Source organism: Amblyomma americanum, chromosome 10, assembly GCF_052857255.1.
Source record: "Amblyomma americanum isolate KBUSLIRL-KWMA chromosome 10, ASM5285725v1, whole genome shotgun sequence".
Lineage (NCBI taxonomy): Eukaryota > Metazoa > Arthropoda > Arachnida > Ixodida > Ixodidae > Amblyomma > Amblyomma americanum.
In genome coordinates, this window is record NC_135506.1 from 134,807,799 (window position 1) to 134,829,531 (window position 21,733).

At 46.9% G+C, this 21,733-nt stretch overlaps 1 protein-coding gene across 5 annotated transcripts in view; it reads left to right on the forward strand.

The window, feature by feature from the left end:
• The window catches only part of LOC144106449 (luciferin 4-monooxygenase-like), a 246,029-nt gene extending 224,690 nt beyond the window's left edge, over positions 1-21,339 (forward strand). For all 5 annotated transcript variants that reach the window (XM_077639264.1, XM_077639263.1, XM_077639261.1 and 2 more), the window contains one exon: positions 20,536-21,339. In XM_077639264.1, coding sequence (XP_077495390.1) covers positions 20,536-20,681 — 146 coding nt within the window. In that variant the 3' untranslated portion in view covers positions 20,682-21,339. The remainder of the gene's footprint in view (positions 1-20,535) is intronic.
• The last annotated feature ends 394 nt before the right edge of the window (positions 21,340-21,733 follow it).

The window sequence follows — 21,733 nt, forward strand, 5'->3', positions numbered from 1 at the left end:
TGCGTGTGTGTGTGTGTGTGTGTGTGTGTGTGTGTGTGTGTGTGTGTGTGTGTGTGTGTGTGTGTGTGTGTGTGTGTGCGTGTGTGTGTGTGTGTGTGTGTGTGTGTGTGTGTGTGTGTGTGTGTGTGTGTGTGTGTGTGTGTGTGTGTGTGTGTGTGTGTGTGTGTGGTTCGCGCGCGCGCGAACCGAGCAGCCAACATGCATCTTTCTGAGAGCCTGCACCCTCCAGAAAACCGCTTAGCGCCGAAACGACAAATGCCATGCCAAATAAAATTCAACGCCGCCATGGGAAGGCACCAATGCACAAGCAGAATGTACAACCAATACCGCTGACGCAGATTTGCCGATCACACACTGTACGCTCGCTTCAGCAGCTTTTTTTCTCCAGCTAAAAAGTCGGTCTCCTGACGTACTTTCACACTCCATTCTCTTGCTTAATCTGAAACTCTTTATGCCAGAGAATTTGGAGGACCGGCCCGCGCGATTCGCAGTCCGCCCGCAGAGGTTTTCTGCACTTGATCTCACTCCAGCTACTCTCGGCGCATGTTCCGCGTTGAGCAAGTGTCGCAGCGTGCTCCTGGGGAAGAGGCTGAGAGACCTGAGTCGTCTGGTTCCTGTAAATGAATATGCACGCAAGCGATGAGCCCTGCCGGATCACATGGATGAGTTTCTAAATACAACAGCAGTGACGAACAGCAGCGACGCAGTGTCCTGCGTTTCTTTACGAAGGGCCACCACTCCTTCGGCCCCTCAAGTTCCACGCGCTGCACAGCAGAAATTTTGTGAAATATACAATCGGTACTGTGTGGAAACCTCACAGGCGCTGTTATAGCAGTGCGAACATCTTTGTCGCACACATTATTTCTTAGCGGCCGAGCTTCGATTGAGGCAGAACGCAAAATGCGCCCGCGTGCTCTGCATTTTCTGTGCTTTTAAAGAACCCCGATTGGTCGAAATTGTTCGGGACGCCCCCACTACGCCACCTCTTTCTCTTCTACTTTCGCTCCTTCTTTAATCCATTATCACATGGCGCTGTTTGGTACCCGCAGAGGAGTGAGGCGGTTACTGCGCTATTTCCTTTCCTCAAAAAATATTTTTATTGTGATAGTATTAGAGTAGTCGTCACGGCAAAAACCCGCCGATGTCCTGTGTCACGAAATTCGCTTGTTGGTTGAGACAGGCAACGTCACCTTGTGACGTCATTACAACCTGCTCTGATGGGCCATTCTTATTGGTAGACAGAGGTCATGGGACGCTTTGACGTCTTCGCAGCCTGTCCAACATGCCAGGTGGAATTCTCCCAAGAGGATTCTGAGTAACCTGCGCACCTTGACAGGTGGCAATTAAAATAATGATTAGTCGACGAAGAAGCGTTACATTGCGACGTCATTACAACCTGCCCAGCGGGTTGTGAGCACCACTCTTTAAAAAGCAACGTATATAGAGAATTGAAATCGAACATCACACTAAAACACATACAAATGTGGTACCTCCTCAGTATAGCGAATACCTGCTGCTGCAGCTAGCAGTGCGAATATGGCGGTTCAAATATGCATGAACAGTAGCAAAGAAACTGACACAAACGCACGCAAAAGTTGTAGCACAATTTGCGGAAAATATGAAATATAATGCTATCGCATTACACTTTAAAGGTGGCTTAAGCGTCCCAATATTTTTTACCTCCGGGCCTCAGGGTACGTCTCCAGACGCGCCCTGGAGCGGTAATCGGACGGGAGATCTCGACACGAGTGGATGTGGAGAGGAGGTACACGACGTCCCAGAACGGCCAAAGCGCCCCCTGTTGCGGGGAGGCGCCGAGAGGGTTGTGCAAAGCGACCGGACTGCTGAAGGAATGGGGTTCTGATAGTCTCAGGGCAGCGGAAGGAAAGGGATATAAAGAGACAGGAGAAGAGAAAAAAGACTGAGATGGATGCGGAGAGGAGATACACAACGTTACCGAACAGCCAAAGGGCGCCCCTAGTGCGGGGAGCCGCCGAGAGGGATGAGAAAAGCGACCAGACTTCTCAACGAACGGCGTTCTGCTAGTCTCAGGGCAGCGGAAGGAAAAGAATATAAAGAGAGAGGAGAAAAGAAAAAGGACTGCGACGGATGTGGAGAGGAGATGTGAATGTGAATGGAGACAGAAAATGTGCAATTGTATTGTTGGTTGTCCGTTTTTCGTTCAGATATACTGCTTTGCCTGTATTACTTATATATATATATATATATATATATATATATATATATATATATATATATATATATATATATATATATATATATATATATGTTTTTCTTCAAAACTTGTCGCGTTTGATCTTCTGTAAAACTGATGTCAGACAGTTCTGTTTATCACTATCTAGAACCTACTGGCACTGTACGCTGCCGCGCTGCGCACGTGAAGGTCACGAAGCCATGTCAGGCGCCATATGACGCCTTTTGCTTCGGGAACCTCAGCAGATGTAATCACGAAATGAATCCTATATGTACTGCAATTCTGCTGAAATAAACTCACCTAAAAAAAAAGATGCACAACGTCACCGAACAGCCAAAGGGTGCTCCTAGTGCGGGGAGCCGCCGAGAGGGATGAGAAATGCGACCGGACTGCTGAAGTAACGGTGTTCTGCTAGGCTCAGGGCAGCGGAAGAAAAATAATTAAAGAGAGAGGAAAAGAGAAAAAAAAATGGCCTGGCTTAGCTTATGGTTAAGCCTAGGATGCGAAGCATACGTCGCTTGGCAAGCCGTACTTCTCGTTCTTCTCCCGTTTCCGTGGCTCTTTGTAACTTGCGCTTTGCGGTCTGGCGAGCCGCCCTCTCCCTGGCCGACATCTCGCTGCTCAACTGACTCTAGTAGTAGTAAGTGGATGTAAGGGGAAGAGGAAAGGAAAATGCACGGGCCTGTGACTGGTGTTAAAACACCACCACCACTGCCGGCGTGCAGATAGAGAGAAGGATAGGTAGGGTTTCAGAGGAAGAAGGAAGAACGCGCGCTCCCCTCAACTGACTCAACGAGTGCGTCGCCTTTTATACAATTGCGTGACGTCAGTATCGCCTAGCGGTAGGAGCGGGAGTTAGGCCACCGGCGGAGGCTGCGCGTCCGCAAGCGAGCGCACGAGTTGAGCCCCAGCTTTCACAGCTGTTGTGACGTCATATCACGTGGTGCGCCGATGCAGGTCAAGTGGTAGCTACGTGGCCGCGCGCGGCGCAGCAAGGAAGAGCTCGGTTGTGCGGCTAGTATGCTTCGCATAAAAAAACAGATGGATGTGGAGAAGAGCAGCACAACGTCACCGAACAGCCAAAGCGCCCCTGCTGCGAGGAGCCGCCGAGAGGGATGAGCAAAGCGACCGGACTGTGGAAGGAACGAGGTGCTGCTAGTCTCAGGACAGCGGAAGGAAAAGGATATAAAGAGACAGGAGAAGAGAAAAAAGACTCAGATAGATGTGAACAGGAGGTGCACAACGTCACAGAACAGCCAAAGCGCCCCTGCTGCGGGGATCAGCCGAAAGGAATGAGCAAAGCAACCGGACTGCTGAAGGAACGAGGTGCTGCTAGTCTCAGGACAGCGGAAGAAAAATGATATAAAGAGACAGGAGATAAGAAAAAAGACTGAGATGGATGTGAAGAAGAGGTGCACAACGTCATCGAAAAGCCAAAGCGCCCCTGCTGCGGGGATCAGCCGAAAGGAATGAGCAAAGTAACCGGACTGCTGAAGGAACGAGGTGCTGCTAGTCTCAAGGCTGCGGAAGAAAAATGATATAAAGAGACAGGAGAAGAGAAAAAAAGACCGACATGGATGTGAAGAGGAGGTGCACAACGTCACCGAACTGCCAAAGCGCCCCTGCTGCGGGGAGCCCCCGAAAGGAATGAGCAAAGCAACCGGACTGCCGAAGGAACGAGGTGCTGCCAGTCTCAAGGCAGCGGAAGAAAAATGATATAAAGAGACTGGAGATCAGAACAAAGACTGAGATGGATGTGAAGAGGAGGTGCACAACGTCACCGAAAAGCCAAAGCGCGCCCCCACTGCGGGGAGCCGCCGAGACGGATGAGCAAAGCGAGCGGACTGCTGAAGGAACGAGGTGCTGCTAGTGTCAGGGCAGCGAAAGGAAAAGGATATAAAGAGACAGAAGAAGAGAAAAAAGACTGAGATGGATGTGAAGAGGAGGTGCACAACGTCACCAAACAGCCAAAGCGCGCCCCTGCTGCGGGGAGCCGCCGAGAGAAATGAGCAAAGCGACCGGACTGCTGAAGGAACGAGGTGCTGCCAGTCTCAGGGCAGCGGAAGGAAAAGGATATAAATAGACAGGACGAAAACAAAGACTGAGATGGATGTGAAGAGGAGGTGCACAACGTCACCAAACAGCCCAAGCGCGCCCCCTGCTGTAAGGAGCCGCCGAGAGGGATGCGCAAAGTGACCGGACTGCTGAAGAAACGAGGTGCTGCTAGTCTCAAGGCAGCGGAAGAATAATGTTATAAAGAGACAGGAGATCAGAAAAAAGACTGAGATGGATGTGAAGAGGAGGTGCACAACGTCACCGAAAAGCCAAAGCGCGCCCCCACTGCGGGGAGCCACCGAGGCGGATGAGCAAAGCGACCGGACTGCTGAAGGAACGAGGTGCTGCTAGTCTCAGGGCAGCGGAAGGAAAAGGATATAAAGAGACAGGAGAAGAGAAAAAAAGACTGAAATGGATGTGAAGAGGAGGTGCACAACGTCACCGAACAGCCAAAGCGCGCCCCTGCTGCGGGGAGCCGCCGAGAGGAATGAGCAAAGCGACCGGACTGCTGAAGGAACGAGGTGCTGCTAGTCTCAGGGCAGCGGAAGGAAAAGGATATAAAGAGACAGGAGGACAAAAAAGACTGAGATGGATGTGAAGAGGAGGTGCACAACGTCACCAAACAACCAAAGTGCGCCCCCTGCTGCAGGGAGCCGCCGAGAGGGATGCGCAAAGTGACCGGACTGCTGAAGGAACGAGGTGCTGCTAGTCTCAGGGCAGCGGAAGGAAAAGGATATAAAGAGACAGGAGAAGAGCAAAAAAGACTGAGATGGATGTGAGGAGGAGGTGCACAACGTCACCGAACAGCCAAAGCGCGCCCCTGCTGCGGGGAGCCGCCACCCATCTCCTTCTGATTACCTTGGAAGTAAATGTTTGAACAAAAACACAATATACCCAACACGTTGGCCATCTAAAACTTTCGTGACCGGCAAACAGAGAGCTGCTATAGTGTTTCCACTGCTACACGGAGCATGCGCGGAGGCCAGTAGGGGTGTGATCAAGTGCACAACTCCCCTCCCCAGACCACCTTGCATGGAGCAAAAAAGAAACTCGGGAAGGCGCGTCCCTTAATAACCATGAAGTCATAAAAAGCAACAAAATAGAGGCAGTCCCTCACTTCTCAGCGTGCTGAGATATCCTAGCGTTCGATGAGTACTTCCCTAAAAGGGACTACCAGTTTTTACCATCGCTGCGCGTGAGCACGCGCGGACCAGAACGGCAAACTGACTAACGTCTTTGCTGCAGACGCCCGCACCATGCGCTGCGCAGACGCGCGCACTGAAACATACGGGCGCGAAAACATCAGTCACGGACTTAAAAAGCGAAAACCGGGGGAGGAACGGTTTTGTGAACATAGCGTGCAAAGTTTAGCTGAGTGACGTCACAAACTCTTTTGAGGTTTCTTTTTTCCTTCATGCCACTCGGCCATGTGCGCCTGGTGTCGAGAGTAGAGTGCGTCCTTATCCTGTTTGCGACGGGAAAAAATTAGGACCGGCTTCCAAGAAGCAAATAAGACTCTCCTGTTGCCAGTCTAATCTTATTCCAGGCCTAAACCTTCTTTTTCGGCGTACATTCCACTTCACTGTCAGCAAAACAAACACGAACGCCAACGAAAAGCGTCACTTGCCAGCAGTGCTTAAAGGGACACTGAGGAGGAATTGAAGTTGGCTTGTATCGATAGAATACCCGCTCCTGATCGCAAAAACGCCGCTCTTACTGAAAACAAAGCTCTTGTAAGGTAGAAAATAGCAAGAACCAAAATACAGGTATTGCCGCCACAGGCCAATCTCGCAAGTACAAGCGTAGCGACGGCATAGGATAAGAGACACCACCTTGGAGGAATTTTCCATTCTACTTAGGGTCGCGAATCTCCGAGGCTGACAAAGGTAGATTGCGCAGATCAATATTGAAGTAAGTTTTGTTTTAAAACCAATAGTGCACTTTTATCACACAAGGAAGGCAGGCAAAAGATAACCTAAATGTTGGACGCAAAGAAAACGGATGCTTGGCGGCGCCACAGGCGGCCAGGAGGCCCAGGAGAGTTTCGATTTGTTATGGCGCTTCGCGTCTGAGCTTTGCGTGCCCCGTGGTTTTGGTTTTGACGCGCTTCGATTTAGAAGCGCCGAACAGCAGAGGAACTCCAAGTACCGCTTCAAGTGCTAGTTAAACTGTCAAGGAGCCTGTTAAGGCTTGTCAAATGATCGCCACGGTTGATGAAAAGCTATGATGGCACGATGGTCGGTGATCGTACAAGGCAGCACTTGTGTATTCGCACACTTGCCCGGCGAAACAGTCCCGTCTGTGGCAGTCAACTTCAAACTACGTAACGGAAATCGTTTATCAGGGACGGGAGACAAGGTACAAGGCAGTTCAGAAAAAATGCTGATGGCCTAGCTCTGTTAGGCCAGGATATACCAAGCGAAAGCGCGGAGATTTCTGCATCAGAAGAGTGCATTCACTAGATGCGCCTTTATTGACGGCTGTAAATTGAGCCGTCGTGGCGGAGCGGCAGCGCTTCCGCCTGAAACGCCGAAGGCCCTGGTTCGATTCCGAACCTCGGCACCCGACTTCCTTTCTTTTATTTAGTGAGTGGGCGGGGCGTTTCAGTGGCTCCCATGGATGCCGCAGCTGAATACGTTGGTTAGCGGTTAAGCGCAGGCTCTAAGGCGCGTTTATGCTGCGGCGAGGCGCGCGCGCCCTGCACTGCGAAGGTACGCCGGTCAAAGCGAGACCCTCTATACTCCAACTGCGCTTGACCGCCGACGCGTTCGGCGGCTTCGGCGCACTCTGACCTCCTTGGCGGGGAGATTGGAGTATGCATCTATTTCGCGCCGAGTGCGCCAGCCGCCGCCGGCCCGGCCAGACTGATTTGGCTCCGCGGCGAGGTGCGCGTTATAATCAATAGCTGCGGCAGTTCGGCGGAGCTGTTCTTTTCGAGCTCAGCTATTTTAATCCATTCACAGTACATATCTGAAGGTACATGCAAGTTGGCGAGAGAGCCAGATCCAGTGGACCCGTTGGATCTAGCGGAAGCCGTTGAAGCGTCGTGCGCCGGCTTTGGTTTCAAGCCGCCGACTTTAAACGCGACCGCCGTCGAGCACCCATTTGTTTTTTGTGGCAAAAAATAAATAAATAACTTGGCCCTTGCAACCGTGGGAGACCTCGACGCTGTTTGCGGCGCCGTGCAACCGCTACGTTCAAGGAATCACAATCCATTGGCCCCAAAGCCCCGGTCAGCCTCCGATGGGCGCAACGCACCCCTCGCGACTCCCCGCATTGGAGTTATGATATTTAGTTTGCAACGGCTGCTCTCTGAGGAAGGGGGAAACCACCCGCCGGCGCCTAACCTAACCGTGCTCCCTCAAAAGCATCGCACGCTCTGTGGGGCTGAGGCTGCTGAAATGCAGGCCAGAGTTTTTGCGAGAACTACGTCGTCGGGTTTGGGAACGGGATCCATCGTAACGCTGGCAAGACGCAGGTGCAAACGTAAACGAAGCGACGGTGGCGACCCCCGATAGATGCCTTCAACGTGCGGCGGCGGGAGCTTTCATTTCGGCAGCCGCTAGACCGCACCGCTAGCCACCAGAAATCACGGAGTCTCCGTTTACGTCACGTTTCAGGTCACTCCGTTCTGTGTCGTCTTAAGAGTTCTCCGTGTCGTCATAAGAGTTCTCGAGTTTGAATCTGAGCGGCGGGAGAAAATTTTTCAACTTCGAATCCAAATTTCTTTCAAATAAATGCATCTTTCGCTCCCGGACAAGCGTCAACAAAGCCATGAAATGCCGAACTATCAGATATTGCTAACAAAAAAATTTTGATAGGGTTCTCATCAGTGTCCCTTTAAAGTCACGGGTGGTCTCATATCGCCCCACCAATATCGTCAACGGGTCTGAGACCCCCGTGCTATATTATAGGTATTGCTTGAATCCAAAACAACCAACATTTTATTTCTTCTTGCAGTGGCAATCGAATTATTTTTTTCTGTATCGTTTAGAAAATTTCGGTCAATTTTAGTACGAACCATTAGCAGGTTCTCTAAAACCCGTGATGGAGAAAAATACAGATTTTGCAGCACTATACAAATGGTAGAAAAAAACGGAAAACCCGCCCACTCGAACTACGAGTCAGTCTAGAGCTGGCCGCTCAGCCTCAAGACTACATAGCAACAACGAGCACACCGGCAAAGCATAGAGACCCTTTGTTGTATTCTGTGACATACAGTCAGCAAACAACGACCTTTAAAAATCCTCTCTGTCCTTTGCATAAAAAGGTATATAAACATCATTGCATAAAAGAATAGCGTTGTTTGTTATTTTTGCTGTGTAAACTGCAAATAACCTTACTCTTTGTTCTGTCTAAATATTTAAAAAACTTTGCGCGGATTAACATACGACGGGAGGGAGAAACACGCACACATATGTCGCTTCACCAACTGCACCAACGTTCTACCTTATTAAGTTTGTTCTGACCTTGTTTACTCACATATGTTCTGTATACTATACTGTGTACTGTTCTGTTAACATTCACCGCGTTTATGTTCGCCTAATAATGTTACTTCTCCTGGCGCTTGTACTTTCTTTTATATGTTGAGTACTGTTTGTGTTACGTTATGCTGAATTGTATATTGCCAGACCAAGTGGTTGCTATGATCTAGTGAAATATAGTAGCCGAAGCCGCTACGCAGCGCCAACCTCCCTTTTATTGTTCATGTCTAGAAAATAAATGCCGCTAGCCGCTTTCTCTATAGCCTTCTTTATTTCCCTCTCTGCCTGGGCTGGAACCACTAAAGAACCCACTTCGATGTGTGCATACGGGAGCCGCCAGCCGCTTTGTCTATCGCCCTCTTTATTTCCTTCTCCGCCTGTGGTTGGATCACTAAAGAACCCACTTCTATGTGTGCATGCGGGAGAAAATTGACTTTGAAACATACGCGAGGGAACTACAGAGTTAGGAAGGAAATTGTTTGGGGTCATCTCCAGGTGATTTCCTGCTCTTTATTGAACCTCTTGTGCGGTACAGAAACTTCCTTTGTTCAAGGCGGGAGTGGTGGGTTATATTATGAAATGAGATAGGGCGATCCTCGGCCGTCCCCAAAGCAGGAGTGTCCACCACCCGGCCGATCGATCTTCGGGCTGTCTGATGAGCCACCTTGTTTCCAGGGTTGTCGGAGTGTGCCGGCACCGAAATGTATTGAGTGTCCCTATCTGGGGACGGGATCTCGTTAAGAATATTGAGAGTGGACTGTGGGGTTTTACCCCGGGCGAAATCGTGTATGGCAGTCTTGGAGTTGCTGGAGTGCCTCCGAATCTGTAATTTCTAAAGCGGTGGCTGCCTCCTCAGCCATTGCAGATGTACGCAGACGGATGGAGGCTGACAGTATCGTGGCATTTGTTCCCGCGACCCCAGTGACTGCAAATATTTTGTGAGCTGGATACTCAGCCGCATCGACGTAAATAACACCGCGTTTCTGCTTATGTTTTCGATGGAGAGCCAAAGCCCTGGCCATCCTCCTACCCGCGTGGTGTATAGGGTCCATGTCTTTGGGAAGACGTCTATTAGTGAGCCGTTTCCTGATTGGTATGGGTAATCCTCTTGCGTCATCTATTTCTGGTTCTGCGTTAATGTCTAATGTGGCGAGGATACTTTTCTGCATCTTTTAGCATCAGTGAGCCGCGCCATCTGTGAGGTCATGTGGGCCGTGAAGAGTTCCTCAACTGTGTTGTGAATGCCGAGTTGGAGAAATCGTTCTGTAGATCCCGCATTCGCTCTGCACGATGAGAGAGCTACCTTCAACCATATACTCTGCGGATGCAAGAAGGCCCCCCCACCTCCAGAGATAAGACAACTCCTGCTTCCAGATGATTGGAAGACCATACTTCGCAGCTTGGACCCTGACATACAAGACCGGATCCTCAAGCGCGCCTATGCAGTCGCTAGCAGGCTTAACCTGCTGCCCATTTAGTAGGGCAATGTAAACCGGCGCTATGTAAATATCCGGCCAAATAAAGGTTTCTTCTCTCTCTCCCACCCACTGCCCCTACAGAGAAAAGTATAAAACAGCTGTATCTTACCGGCACTCACCTGTGGGGCAGAAAGTGGAGGCTAACGAAAAGGGTTCAGCTATGGAAAAAAAATTATATTCGTAACATTGACTTGGCAGCGGAGGCGACGGACAGAGCGGACGCTCATTTTTTCGACTTGTTCACAGGCGCACCCGGCCAGCCTTCACCTTTATCGAGTGCCGATCAAGCTGATTAACGGAGGCAGCAGCGCAGACTGGCGTCAGCAAGCCCAGCATGGAACCACGTGGTCCGCTTCACCTGCCTTGAAAAGGACGACGCCAGCGGCTCAGCTCTCACATGGCAGCGGAGGCGACGGACAGAGTGGACGCTGATTTTTTCGACTTGTTCACAGGCGCACCCGGCCAGCCTTCACCTTTATCGAGTGCCGATCAAGCTGATTAACGGAGGCAGCTGCGCAGACAGGCGTCAGCAAGCCCAGCGTAGAACCACGTGGTCCGCTTCACCTGCCTTGAAAAGGACGACGCCAGCGGCTCAGCTCTCACTTGGCAGCGGAGGCGACGGGGAGAGCGGACGCTCATTTTTTCGACTTGCTCACAGGTTGGAACTCTTGAGTTTTGGCTGTTTCCTGCTGGTAGTTTTTTCCGTTGCCTTTGCTGCCATCTGTTGTCAAACACTTTTGTGTACTGAGCCTTGCAAGCGCAGTAAAATTTGCCATGAGTACTGAACTCGTTGACTTCAAACGCGAGATGCGCAAAGAAATCCGTGAGCTAAAAGCCAATCTAGAACACATGAACCAAGATGTTGAGGACTTCCGAAAGGAGTGTGCTAACTTGAAAGAAAACGCTGCTCTCAGGGCAATTAATGCAGAAATGACATATGAGCTTCAACAACTGAAAAAAATTGCAAATGAAAACTCGTTGCGAATCACTGCACAGGAGCAGTACTCTAGGCGGAATAACATTTAAATTAAAGGGATTCCCCAAAAAGAAAATGAAAACCTATTTGATATCCTCGCCAAGGTTGGCGATGTAGTCAGAGAGCCAATAACAGAACAAGATGTTCAAGTGTGCCATCGGGTTTCTACACGGAATACCACCACCGACAGAAATAAATCCAACGAAAGTGACAGTGAAAGGCAGCAGGAGAAAACAGGACTTGCCTCAAACATTGTGGTGGTATTCAATAATCGTGCGAAGCGTGATGCCGTTCTTGGAAATGCAAAAAAGATGAAGTTTGAATCAGATGAACTAGGCTTCTCTGAGAAAGACCCGGTCTTTCTAAATGAGCATCTGTGCCCGAAGCTGAAAAAAATTGCTAGGCATGACGATCGGAAGGAAAAGTTACATGAAATGGCGTTTTGCATGGGTCAAGAACGGCAGAGTGTACGCGCGTGAATCGGAAACCTCTCGTGTGATAAGAATTGACTGTGAAGCTGATCTGCACAAGATTCACAATGTTGTCTCCACTCCTTAAGCACACAGAAACATATCTCTTCTATCTTTTCTTTTTGTTTTTTATGGCTGCACCTAAAGATATCGCTTGCCCTCTCGACAGTAGCTATCTCACCATCCTGCACTGTAATGCCCAAAGCGCGCGAAACAAAGCAGATGAACTCACCCTGTTCCTTAGTGAATTCCGTTTCAGTTTTCATTTTATTATGATCACTGAAACATGGTACACCTGTGAGGATGATGTGTTGAGTCTGCCTGGATACAGAAGTTTTTATTTAAATAGGAAAAACCGACGTGGCGGTGGTGTGCTGCAGTTAGTATCTGAAAAATTTTCAAGTTCTTTGCAACCAGCATTTTCAGAAGTTAATGACGACTATGAAGTTCTAACCCTACAGTGTAAAAGCAAACTTTTTGTAGTCCTTTACCGCCCCCCTCAAGGAAATATAAACAGTTTTTTAGGCTATTTAGTAAAGTTGCTTAATTTTTCAACTGTTAATAAGATGCATTTGATTCTAGGTGGTGACTGCACCATTAATTTATTAGAAAAACACAGTGGCGGCACGTGAATTTAAGATACTTCTTGATTAATATTTTTGTCACAATGTTGTATCTGTACCTACACGAATCAGTCATCACTCCGAAAGCATTTTAGACTTACTTGTGACAAATAACATTCATACTGTGCAATGTCGGGGAGAATTGTGACAAGCTTAAGCGATCATTTCCCTATCTACATGTTCTGCAAAACAGGCGACTTTCTTAAAAGGAGTAAACTCTTTTCGGAGATATATATTCTGCGAGAAATAAATCCGGAGACTCTAGAAATATTCCGAAACGAAATTTCACTCATATGTTGGGACCCAGTGTTTGAATGCACATGTGCTGAAAGAGCCTATGAAACATTTATGGCCCTTTTCAAAACATGTTACTATTCCTGTCTTAAACTTAAAGTGGTAAAGAAGTGTAAAAAACTGCGTAAGCCGTGGATGACAGATGAATGTCTTGTAATGATAAAAAGGAAGGAAAAATTGTACGAGAAGTTCACAAAAACAAAGAACCTGGATGACCTTGCAGCTTTAAAAAAAATACAGGAATTATGTAACAAACCTTTTACGTAAAATTAAAAACACTTGCTTTGTAAATCTTTTTTCCTGTACAAAAAGTGATGTCTTATGGCGCGAACTCGGCGAACTCTGGCACTCGCCACAATGGTGAATTTCGTTTAACACTAAATGATGAAATACTTGAGGGCGAAGAACTTGCAGAAAAGTTTAATGAACACTTTGCAACTCTCTCCTCATGTTCGCACGCGGTTGACTGGAATGCCGGTAAAACATTCGTAAGCTCACAAAATTCTAAAACTGCATTCTTTGAGCCATGCACTAATGGAGAAATATATTCTGTTTTCATGTCTCTAAAGAACAGCAAGGCCAGAGACATTGATGACTTAGAAATCAAACCTGTAAAATCCAACTTTGTTTTATCTTTATTGCTTGCTTGGAAGCAGGTGCTTTCCCAGGAAGCATGCAGTGTTCCAGAGTAAGTTTTCTACATAAATCTGGTGACAAAAACAATTTATCAAACTATCGGCCAATCTCTGTGCTACCCATTTTTTTCCAAGGGATTAGAAAAGGTTATATGCAAGAGAATAATGTCTTTCTGTGACAAGCATATGATTCTCTCGGAGCAGCAATTTGGATTTCGTAAAGGTCGATCTACAGAGTTGGCCCTCTTAACGCAGAAAGAATTATTGCTTAAAGGTTTTGAGGAAAATATACTTACTTTGGGTGTTTTTATCGATTTCTCAAAAGCGTTTGATAGAATCGACCATACAATCCTGTCTACCAAATTAGACCATTACGGTTTCCGCGGTATTCCTGGTACACTTCTTAAATCATATCGTAATCATCGCAAGCAGTGTGTTGTAATTAATGAATGGCGTTCTAGTGTACTAAATATTACTGCAGGGGTACCACAGGGCAGCGTATTGGGACCGATACTATTTAACATCTATGTAAATGATATAATAAATATTAGCAGACATGCATATTTCATTATATATGCAGATGACACACTAGCCTTTTCTTCCAGTCGAATGACTTAAACGATTTAAAGGTTTCCGCAAATACAACACTAATGAAATTGCTTCAGTGGACTAAATAAAGCAAACGGTTTAGAAATCAATACTAGCAAAACAAAAGCTCTGTTATTTGCGCCTGTGCAAAAAATATTACTAGGCATCTCAACATGCAGCTTGAATCAGAGGAAATAAAACTAGCAAGTGAAGTTAAAAGCTTAGGGGTAATCTTTAATCAAAACTTAAGTTGGAATACGCACGTGGACCATGTGGCAGGAAAGCTAGCGAAAGCTACGGGTTGCTCTCTCGGTTCCGGCTCATGCTTCCAGGGAAAATTAAACTTATGCTTTATAATTCCTTGTTTCTCCCCCATATCAATTATTGTAGCCTTATCTGGGCTGACACAAGCCAACGCAACACAAACAAATTGCGTCTGCTGCAGAAGAAAGCCATTCGTCACATAGCAAATGCTCCCTATGATGCCCATACACAAGTACTATTTTCCTCCTTTAATGTGCTTCCTTTACAGCATGTCCACCAATTTAACCTCATTATGAAATACAAAGAAGCCATAAAAGATGACAGCGTCACTTTTATAAAGCTTTGTAATCTCAGGAAAAATGCAGAAGCACCCTATCCTATTAGAAAAAGAGAATTCTGCTCAATTACCTTTTCACGCACAAATTCTGGCCTACACAGACTACAGTACCACATACCGAAGTACCTTAATCTATTGGAAGCATATAATATTGACATATGTAACATCTCAAAGAAAAAATGGAAATAATACCTCATATCACAAAGCATGTAACTCTGCTATTTTTTTTATGATTCCGGAGTGGCAAAGACTGTATTTGACACAAATGTACATTTGAATGTTCTATCCTTTTTATGTTTTCTGTCTCATTGTTGTGGTTAATCTGACCTGTAAATGACTTATGCGATGTTGTGTTTGAGCGCGTGTATGATTATGGCGTTATTTAAGTTTTGTACATAAGTGCCTGTTGTATGTGGAAAACCAGCGAAAAGGACGCATTCACAAGGAGGAGAAGTACACAGGACAACGCTGGAAACACAACTGAAAATTCTTTACTTCGCCAACATCAGATCAGGGCGCACATGCGCGTGAGCACCACAAACGCTATCAAAACAGCAAACACAAAACTGATTAAGCGAGCGAAGAAACACGTGGCAACCTATGTCCCATTCATGAAAGTGTATTCTTTTGCCGTGAAACTGACAGAGCTGTCGCTGACGCATTCAGTTCCTAACTGCTTGATTTTAAAAGCTTCTAAGATTTCTCGTTCTATCTGTGTTTTGCCGCGGCCGATGATGTTGACATTATGGAACAGAGGGGTGCAGTCTTTGCAGTGGTTACAATGTCTTGGAAGATTTGCTGTGTTGCCTGGCTGCAGCGAAGTGCGGTGCTGCCTCATACGGTCGTTGACGCATTGACCCGTTTGACCTATGTAGGCCTTGTCACAGGACAGTGGGAGCGAGTAAACAACATCGGTTGTGCATTTGGTGAACATGCTCTGGTGTTTAACATTACATTTCTTTTTTGTGCTGATTTTTGAGATACGTGAACAAAGCGACGACAGTTTGGTGGGCGCAGAAAAGACTACCTTAACACCGTATTTCATGGCTACCTTTTTAACGTTATGTGAGATTTTATGCAGGTATGGCATTACAGCAGGTCTGGATTCCTCACTAGGCGTTTCATCTCTTTTGTACTGTGACTTAAATTTACTGGTCAAGGTCTCAGCACTAGAAACTAGGACGTCCTCAGGGTAGCCCGCTGAACTCAAGCGGTCAAGTTGCGCTAAGAAACTCTTTTGCATATTGTGTGAACAAGACCTGCGCAGAGCATTACCAAGGCAAAGGTTGGCAATGCCTCTCTTCACAAGTTTGGAATGTGAGGAGGAGAAGGGCAGCAGGCTTTTCTTGGTCCGTGGAGAGTAGCTCCAGCAAACATGGCTTTCATCAGAGAAGGTGAGTGTCAAATCTAAAAATCTAATTGAGTCCTCAAGGGGCACTTCATGAGTAAAACTCAAGTCAGGACAGGTATCGGTAAAGAAGCACCATTGCCTACCTCTCCTGCAAAGCCCGGTTTTATTCCCACTGCATAAAAAACGATCTTCCGCCGCAGGACGTCATTGGTTTGTTTGGTCTTCAGAAGCCTTCCATAGGACACTGGAAACGAATCTGCCGCGTTCTCAAGGCTGAAATGTGGAGACAGGTGGGTCATCTGCAGGAAATGCTCACCATCATTTGCCTTCAGCATGGGAGTGGACAGTTCGCTACCAGCAAGCTCCGACAACATCGTCACCTTGCAGCTCAACTTAGCGAATCTGATTGGTCTTCTGTTCGGAAATGTTTGCCAAGAAAGAAGGACACCCGAGGCACTGGCACTGCGGTGACGTACCTGCAAGGCGCAGCGGTTCCTCCGGAGATTGACGCCCTGTTGAGGAAAGGCACTAAGTATGCCCTCAAACCTTCCATCAGGAAGCACGAGCTACTGGCGTCACTCCGCCGCATTGCAAGAAAAGCACCCTCCGAAGAAAGAGATGTTTGCCTCGCAGAAAGCGTTCACTGTATTCAAAAAATTCGGCCTAATCTTGGTTCCAGCCAAGCTAAGCTACGTTATGTCAGCGATTATTTCCAGAGCCACGACCTAAGCCTAACCCTATCGGATAAGGAGGATGGTTTCGTGGTTATGCCTAACAGCCTTCTGTCCAATAAGTCCCACGAGGCTATCAACAAGAATTTCAAGCCTGCCAACACAAAGCCTTCTCAGATAAAAAGGCACGCCCTACAGCTCCTGGAGAACCTCAATCTCAATGGTTTGCATAAAGAAGTTAATAAGAAAGATAATACCGACGTGCTGAGAATGTTTTTCTCAACAAAAACGCATAAAACTGGCTGCCCTGTTAGGGCTATTGTCACAGAGGACAGTTCGTGGCAGAAATTAGTGGGCCAGTTTTTGAAACGATCCTTGGACCCCTTGGCACCTGACGACCCTTTTAGCGCTCGGACCTCGATGGACGTCGTGGACTACTTATCTGCTACCAGTGTGAGTGCCAATTCCGCCTTTTCCGTGGACATCGAAGACCTCTTCTATTCAGATCCCCAAAAGGACTTGTTAGTTACTGTGCGGGATCTCATCGAAAACCGAGGTGCAGTGGCCTTCCAGAACAGCTCGGGCATATCGGTGAATTCCTTTTTGGAACTTTTGACTTGCTACCTTTCTTCCACTGTGGTAGAACATGAAAACTGCAGGTACATACAGAAGCAGGGCGTTCCCATTGGCTCGTGTGTAGCTCCTATTTTGTGCCACATATGTTTATCCCATTTTGACAATTTGTTGCATGATACCCTTATTGACGATCGAGTAGTGAAAGTTTTTAGGTATGTAGACGATTTCTTAATTTTCTTGAAACTAACTTCCCGTGACAGTGTCGAAGCGGCTGCAAATGACATTTTGACCTTCTTTACCGATACCTGTCCTGACTTGAGTTTTACTCATGAAGTGCCCCTTGAGGACTCAATTAGATTTTTAGATTTGACTCTCACCTTCTCTGATGAAAGCCATGTTTGCTGGAGCTACTCTCCACGGACCAAGAAAAGCCTGCTGCCCTTCTCCTCCTCACATTCCAAACTTGTGAAGAGAGGCATTGCCAACCTTTGCCTTGGTAATGCTCTGCGCAGGTCTTGTTCACACAATATGCAAAAGAGTTTCTTAGCGCAACTTGACCGCTCGAGGTCAGCGGGCTACCCTGAGGACGTCCTCGTTTCTATTGCTGAGACCTTGACCAGTAAATTTAAGTCACAGTACAAAAGAGATGAAACGCCTAGTGAGGAATCCAGACCTGCTGTAATGCCATACCTGCATAAAATCTCACATAACGTTAAAAAGGTAGCCATGAAATACGGTGTTAAGGTAGTCTTTTCTGCGCCCACCAAACTGTCGTCGCTTTGTTCACGTATCTCAAAAATCAGCACAAAAAAGAAATGTAATGTTAAACACCAGAGCATGTTCACCAAATGCACAACCGATGTTGTTTACTCGCTCCCACTGTCCTGTGGCAAGGCCTACATAGGTCAAACGGGTCAATGCGTCAACGACCGTATGAGGCAGCACCGCACTTCGCTGCAGCCAGGAAACACAGCAAATCTTCCAAGACATTGTAACCACTGCAAAGACTGCACCCCTCTGTTCCATAATGTCAACATCATCGGCCGCGGCAAAACACAGATAGAACGAGAAATCTTAGAAGCTTTTAAAATCAAGCAGTTAGGAACTGAATGCGTCAGCGACAGCTCTGTCAGGTTCACGGCAAAAGAATACACTTTCATGAATGGGACATAGGTTGCCACATGTTTCTTCGCTCGCTTAATCAGTTTTGTGTTTGCTGTTTTGATAGCGTTTGTGGTGCTCACGCGCATATGCGCCGTGTTCTGATGTTGGCGAAGTAAAGAATTTTCAGATGTGTTTCCAGCGTTGTCCTGTGTACTTCTCCTCCTTGCGAATGCGTCCTTTTCGCTGGTTTTCCACATACCATGCACCAACTGGCCCAACAAGCTACGCTTCTTCAATACTATACCTGTTGTCTGCTACCCATGCCAAGACAGGGGCAGGAACCCCGTCAAGCTACAAGTATAGTAGCTTTTTGTTCCGGTCCCAGTGTTTTTTCCTGGCTTATTATGGAAAAAAATGCTGAATAAAAGGATTTGATTTGATTTGATAAGAGACAAGAAGCGCGTGGTGTGGGTGCGGGAACAAACGCGGGTGGCTGTTGTTTTTAATCTCTATTTAATCTCTATGTTAATGACCTCCCCGGCATTATAACTTCATCACAGATTTACCAATATGCAGATGACACCCTCCTCATCTCATCTAATACAGATTTTTCTTGCGCACTCCGTCAACTTCAACAGGACGCTACTAATCTATATGATTGGTTTCTATGTAACCTGATTGATATAAACGCCCAAAAAACTCATCTAGTGTGCTTTAGAAATGCACACAAGCCAGTCCCGAAAAACGCTGCGGTTTTTTTGCACAGCTCCAGTTGCACTGCATGTTCTTGCTACCCCATTACATGTGTTCCGTCCGTGAAATACCTTGGCATTTACTTTGACAGTGATTTATCCTGGAACACGCACATGGCACACCTCAGTAAGAAGCTTAGAGGCGTTGCATGCTTGCTCTATGCTCTAAGGACCTACCTGCCATTTGCCATAAGACGTTTAATTGCACAGTCTTTGGGGTATTCTCTGCTGAGATATGGCATGTGCTGTTTCTTCAACTGTTCTGCAACATGGAAAAATAGGATAAACCGTATTCTCAAGAATATGGCTAAGAGTGTCATCTATTCAATACCCCCTAAACAGCAAAGTGTATTCCTTTCTTCAGGTCTGCCTTCCTTTGACATTGTGTTCAAACAAATCACTGTACTCAGATATTTCTGGAACTCTGACTTTCGGTTCCACAACGTTAAACCAATCCCATTAAGAAAAGTTTCTCGATATATTGTCCCTGCAGTGCGAACTCATTTTGGTATGTCTATGAGGTCATATGTATATTCCCATGTATATTCAATGAGATGCCTGATAATGTTTTCAACTTGAACACTCGCAGACAGTTACGAGATGCTATTGCCGAGCTTGAACAGCTCTAGTGCATATGTTTTAATGTACACAAAACAAAGAATTGATTTGGTAACAGAGGTTGTTGCTGCTGCCGGACGGCGCCCTACAAGCCCAATTGAGGCTTTGGCGCGTCCGCGTCTTGTATTGTTTCTTTGGAGTGAATAAAGTATTTATTATTTATTATTTGCCTTCGTAATATGGCACACATACACGACGGTGGATTGACCAGGGTTCAGTGGTGAGACCCCATGGAATAGGGTAAGCTGGTGCCAAGCTAATGATTGTGCCTTGGGTGAAATTTACGAGTAATTAAAAAGAAAAAGAACATGCGGGTTAAAGACATGCTACTCCAAATGAAGAAGAAGAAATGGGCTTGGGCAGGGCACGCATCGCGAAAGCAAGATAACCGCTGATCCTTAACGGTAACGGAGTGCATTCTAAGAGAATGCAAGCGTAGCAGGAGCGGCAGAAAGTTAGGTTGGCGAATGAGATTAAGTTTGCGGGGAATCGGTGACCACAGCTGGCAAAGGATAGGATTAATTGGAGAGACATGGGAGAAGCGTTTGCCCTACAGTGGGCGTAGTCAGGTTGATGATGATTATGATGATGATGATGGTGGTGGTGGTGGTGGTGATGATGATAGCTAACGTCTTCTTGTCCTTTTTTCTCACTGTGCAGTTCAGGTGTCCACCGACAAAGAGAACAGTGATGCGCCTTTATTGGGCCAAAATAAGACAACACGCGAGGCTTAGGCAGCGCAGAGGCTCTACGGAGTGGACGGTGTCCTGCGGGGAAACAATAGCGGTTCCATTTTATTGTTTGCATTACGACAGCTCACCATACGTTATTTGGTCGAACTCTTGCGTTTCCTCACCTTGTGACCAAGCTGAAGCAAATTGAATTGACGCTTCGTAGCGGACAAAACTGTTCACAACTGTAAGAAAACCGTATGGGCTCCTAAACATCAATTCCTTTTTCTTACTGTTGATCAGTGAGTGCATTTGATCTTTTCGATTGCGATGCTTCACCAGAGCGCATTTGGTCTATCGTTTGGCTTTACAGATCTTGTGGCTCCCCACAAGCAGCTCCACGGCGGCGTAGAGTTCGTGGACCACATACCGCAGACGGAGACCGGGAAGCCGCATCGCCGCGAGCTCAGGGACAGCTACCTGCAGAAAAAGGAAGCCGCACGTGGCCATGCTGATTAGTGGCCGCACGGCTAATCACACCGCCGTCGATAGCCTCGCTTTCCCCACATGCAGCGGTTTTGTAGGGCGCCTCGCAAACCCCAACACTGCAGTAATCAGACAATACACCCATGTAATCTCTCAAGGCTTCATTACGGGCTACAAGAACAATTGGCGCCAACACAAGCAAACACAAGAGATTACATGGACAACCACTCTTTTGCTTTTGTTCACGTTGGCAACTATCCCAGCAAATAGTTCTTCCTTACAGGTACCGACCGCATAAGGCAGAAGGTACTCGTTGTTTTTCGTTATCGTCAAGCACATTTCAGTGCAGTATTAATTCTACTAAAAATTTATTGGTACATAAAATGATTATTAGACTAAGCGCAGACCTGTACGCTGTGTGTACAGGCTGTTGCGACAAAAAGTTCGTGCTTCAAGTCATTATGAAAACTGAATATGAATATACGGTATATGAATATGTACCGGAATATGAAAGTTTAAACCTATTCAACCTTAAGTGACGCCTGCAACAGAACAAACAACTAAGTGAAACGTACAAAGCAGATTAAAACTTAAGGCAATTTAAGCTGAATGTAAAATGATTCACCTTATTCACGCTTATTTTTCTGTACATGCCCTCTAATGTTTCAGAATAAAAGCATCGGGTCCTGTTCTCCTGCCTGTCGAAATCAGTCGATTGCAAGGACAAGCCGGCTAGACGACGGTTATAGAAATCTGTCACCCTCTCCTGGAATGTTGGGTTGCACTTCATAGCATTTGAATGCGAAAGCATATTACTATAGCCACACTACGAGAAAATCTGGCGGCGCAGGCGTGTTAGTGCGTGTGTGTAGTCGCAGATGGTACAGAAAATGCCTGCGATTGCAAGAAAAATAGGGTGACGTCTTCAAGCGGCCGTGTGACGCACACAACCCGAGTACCGTCCCTTCAGACAGTCATATACAAGTCGTTCTTCTGTATATACTCCCCACTGGCCGACCTCTATGCAGCGCCAGTTTTCCCGGTAACATTCGCACCATAACTGTGGCGCAACGGTTTACCGTACA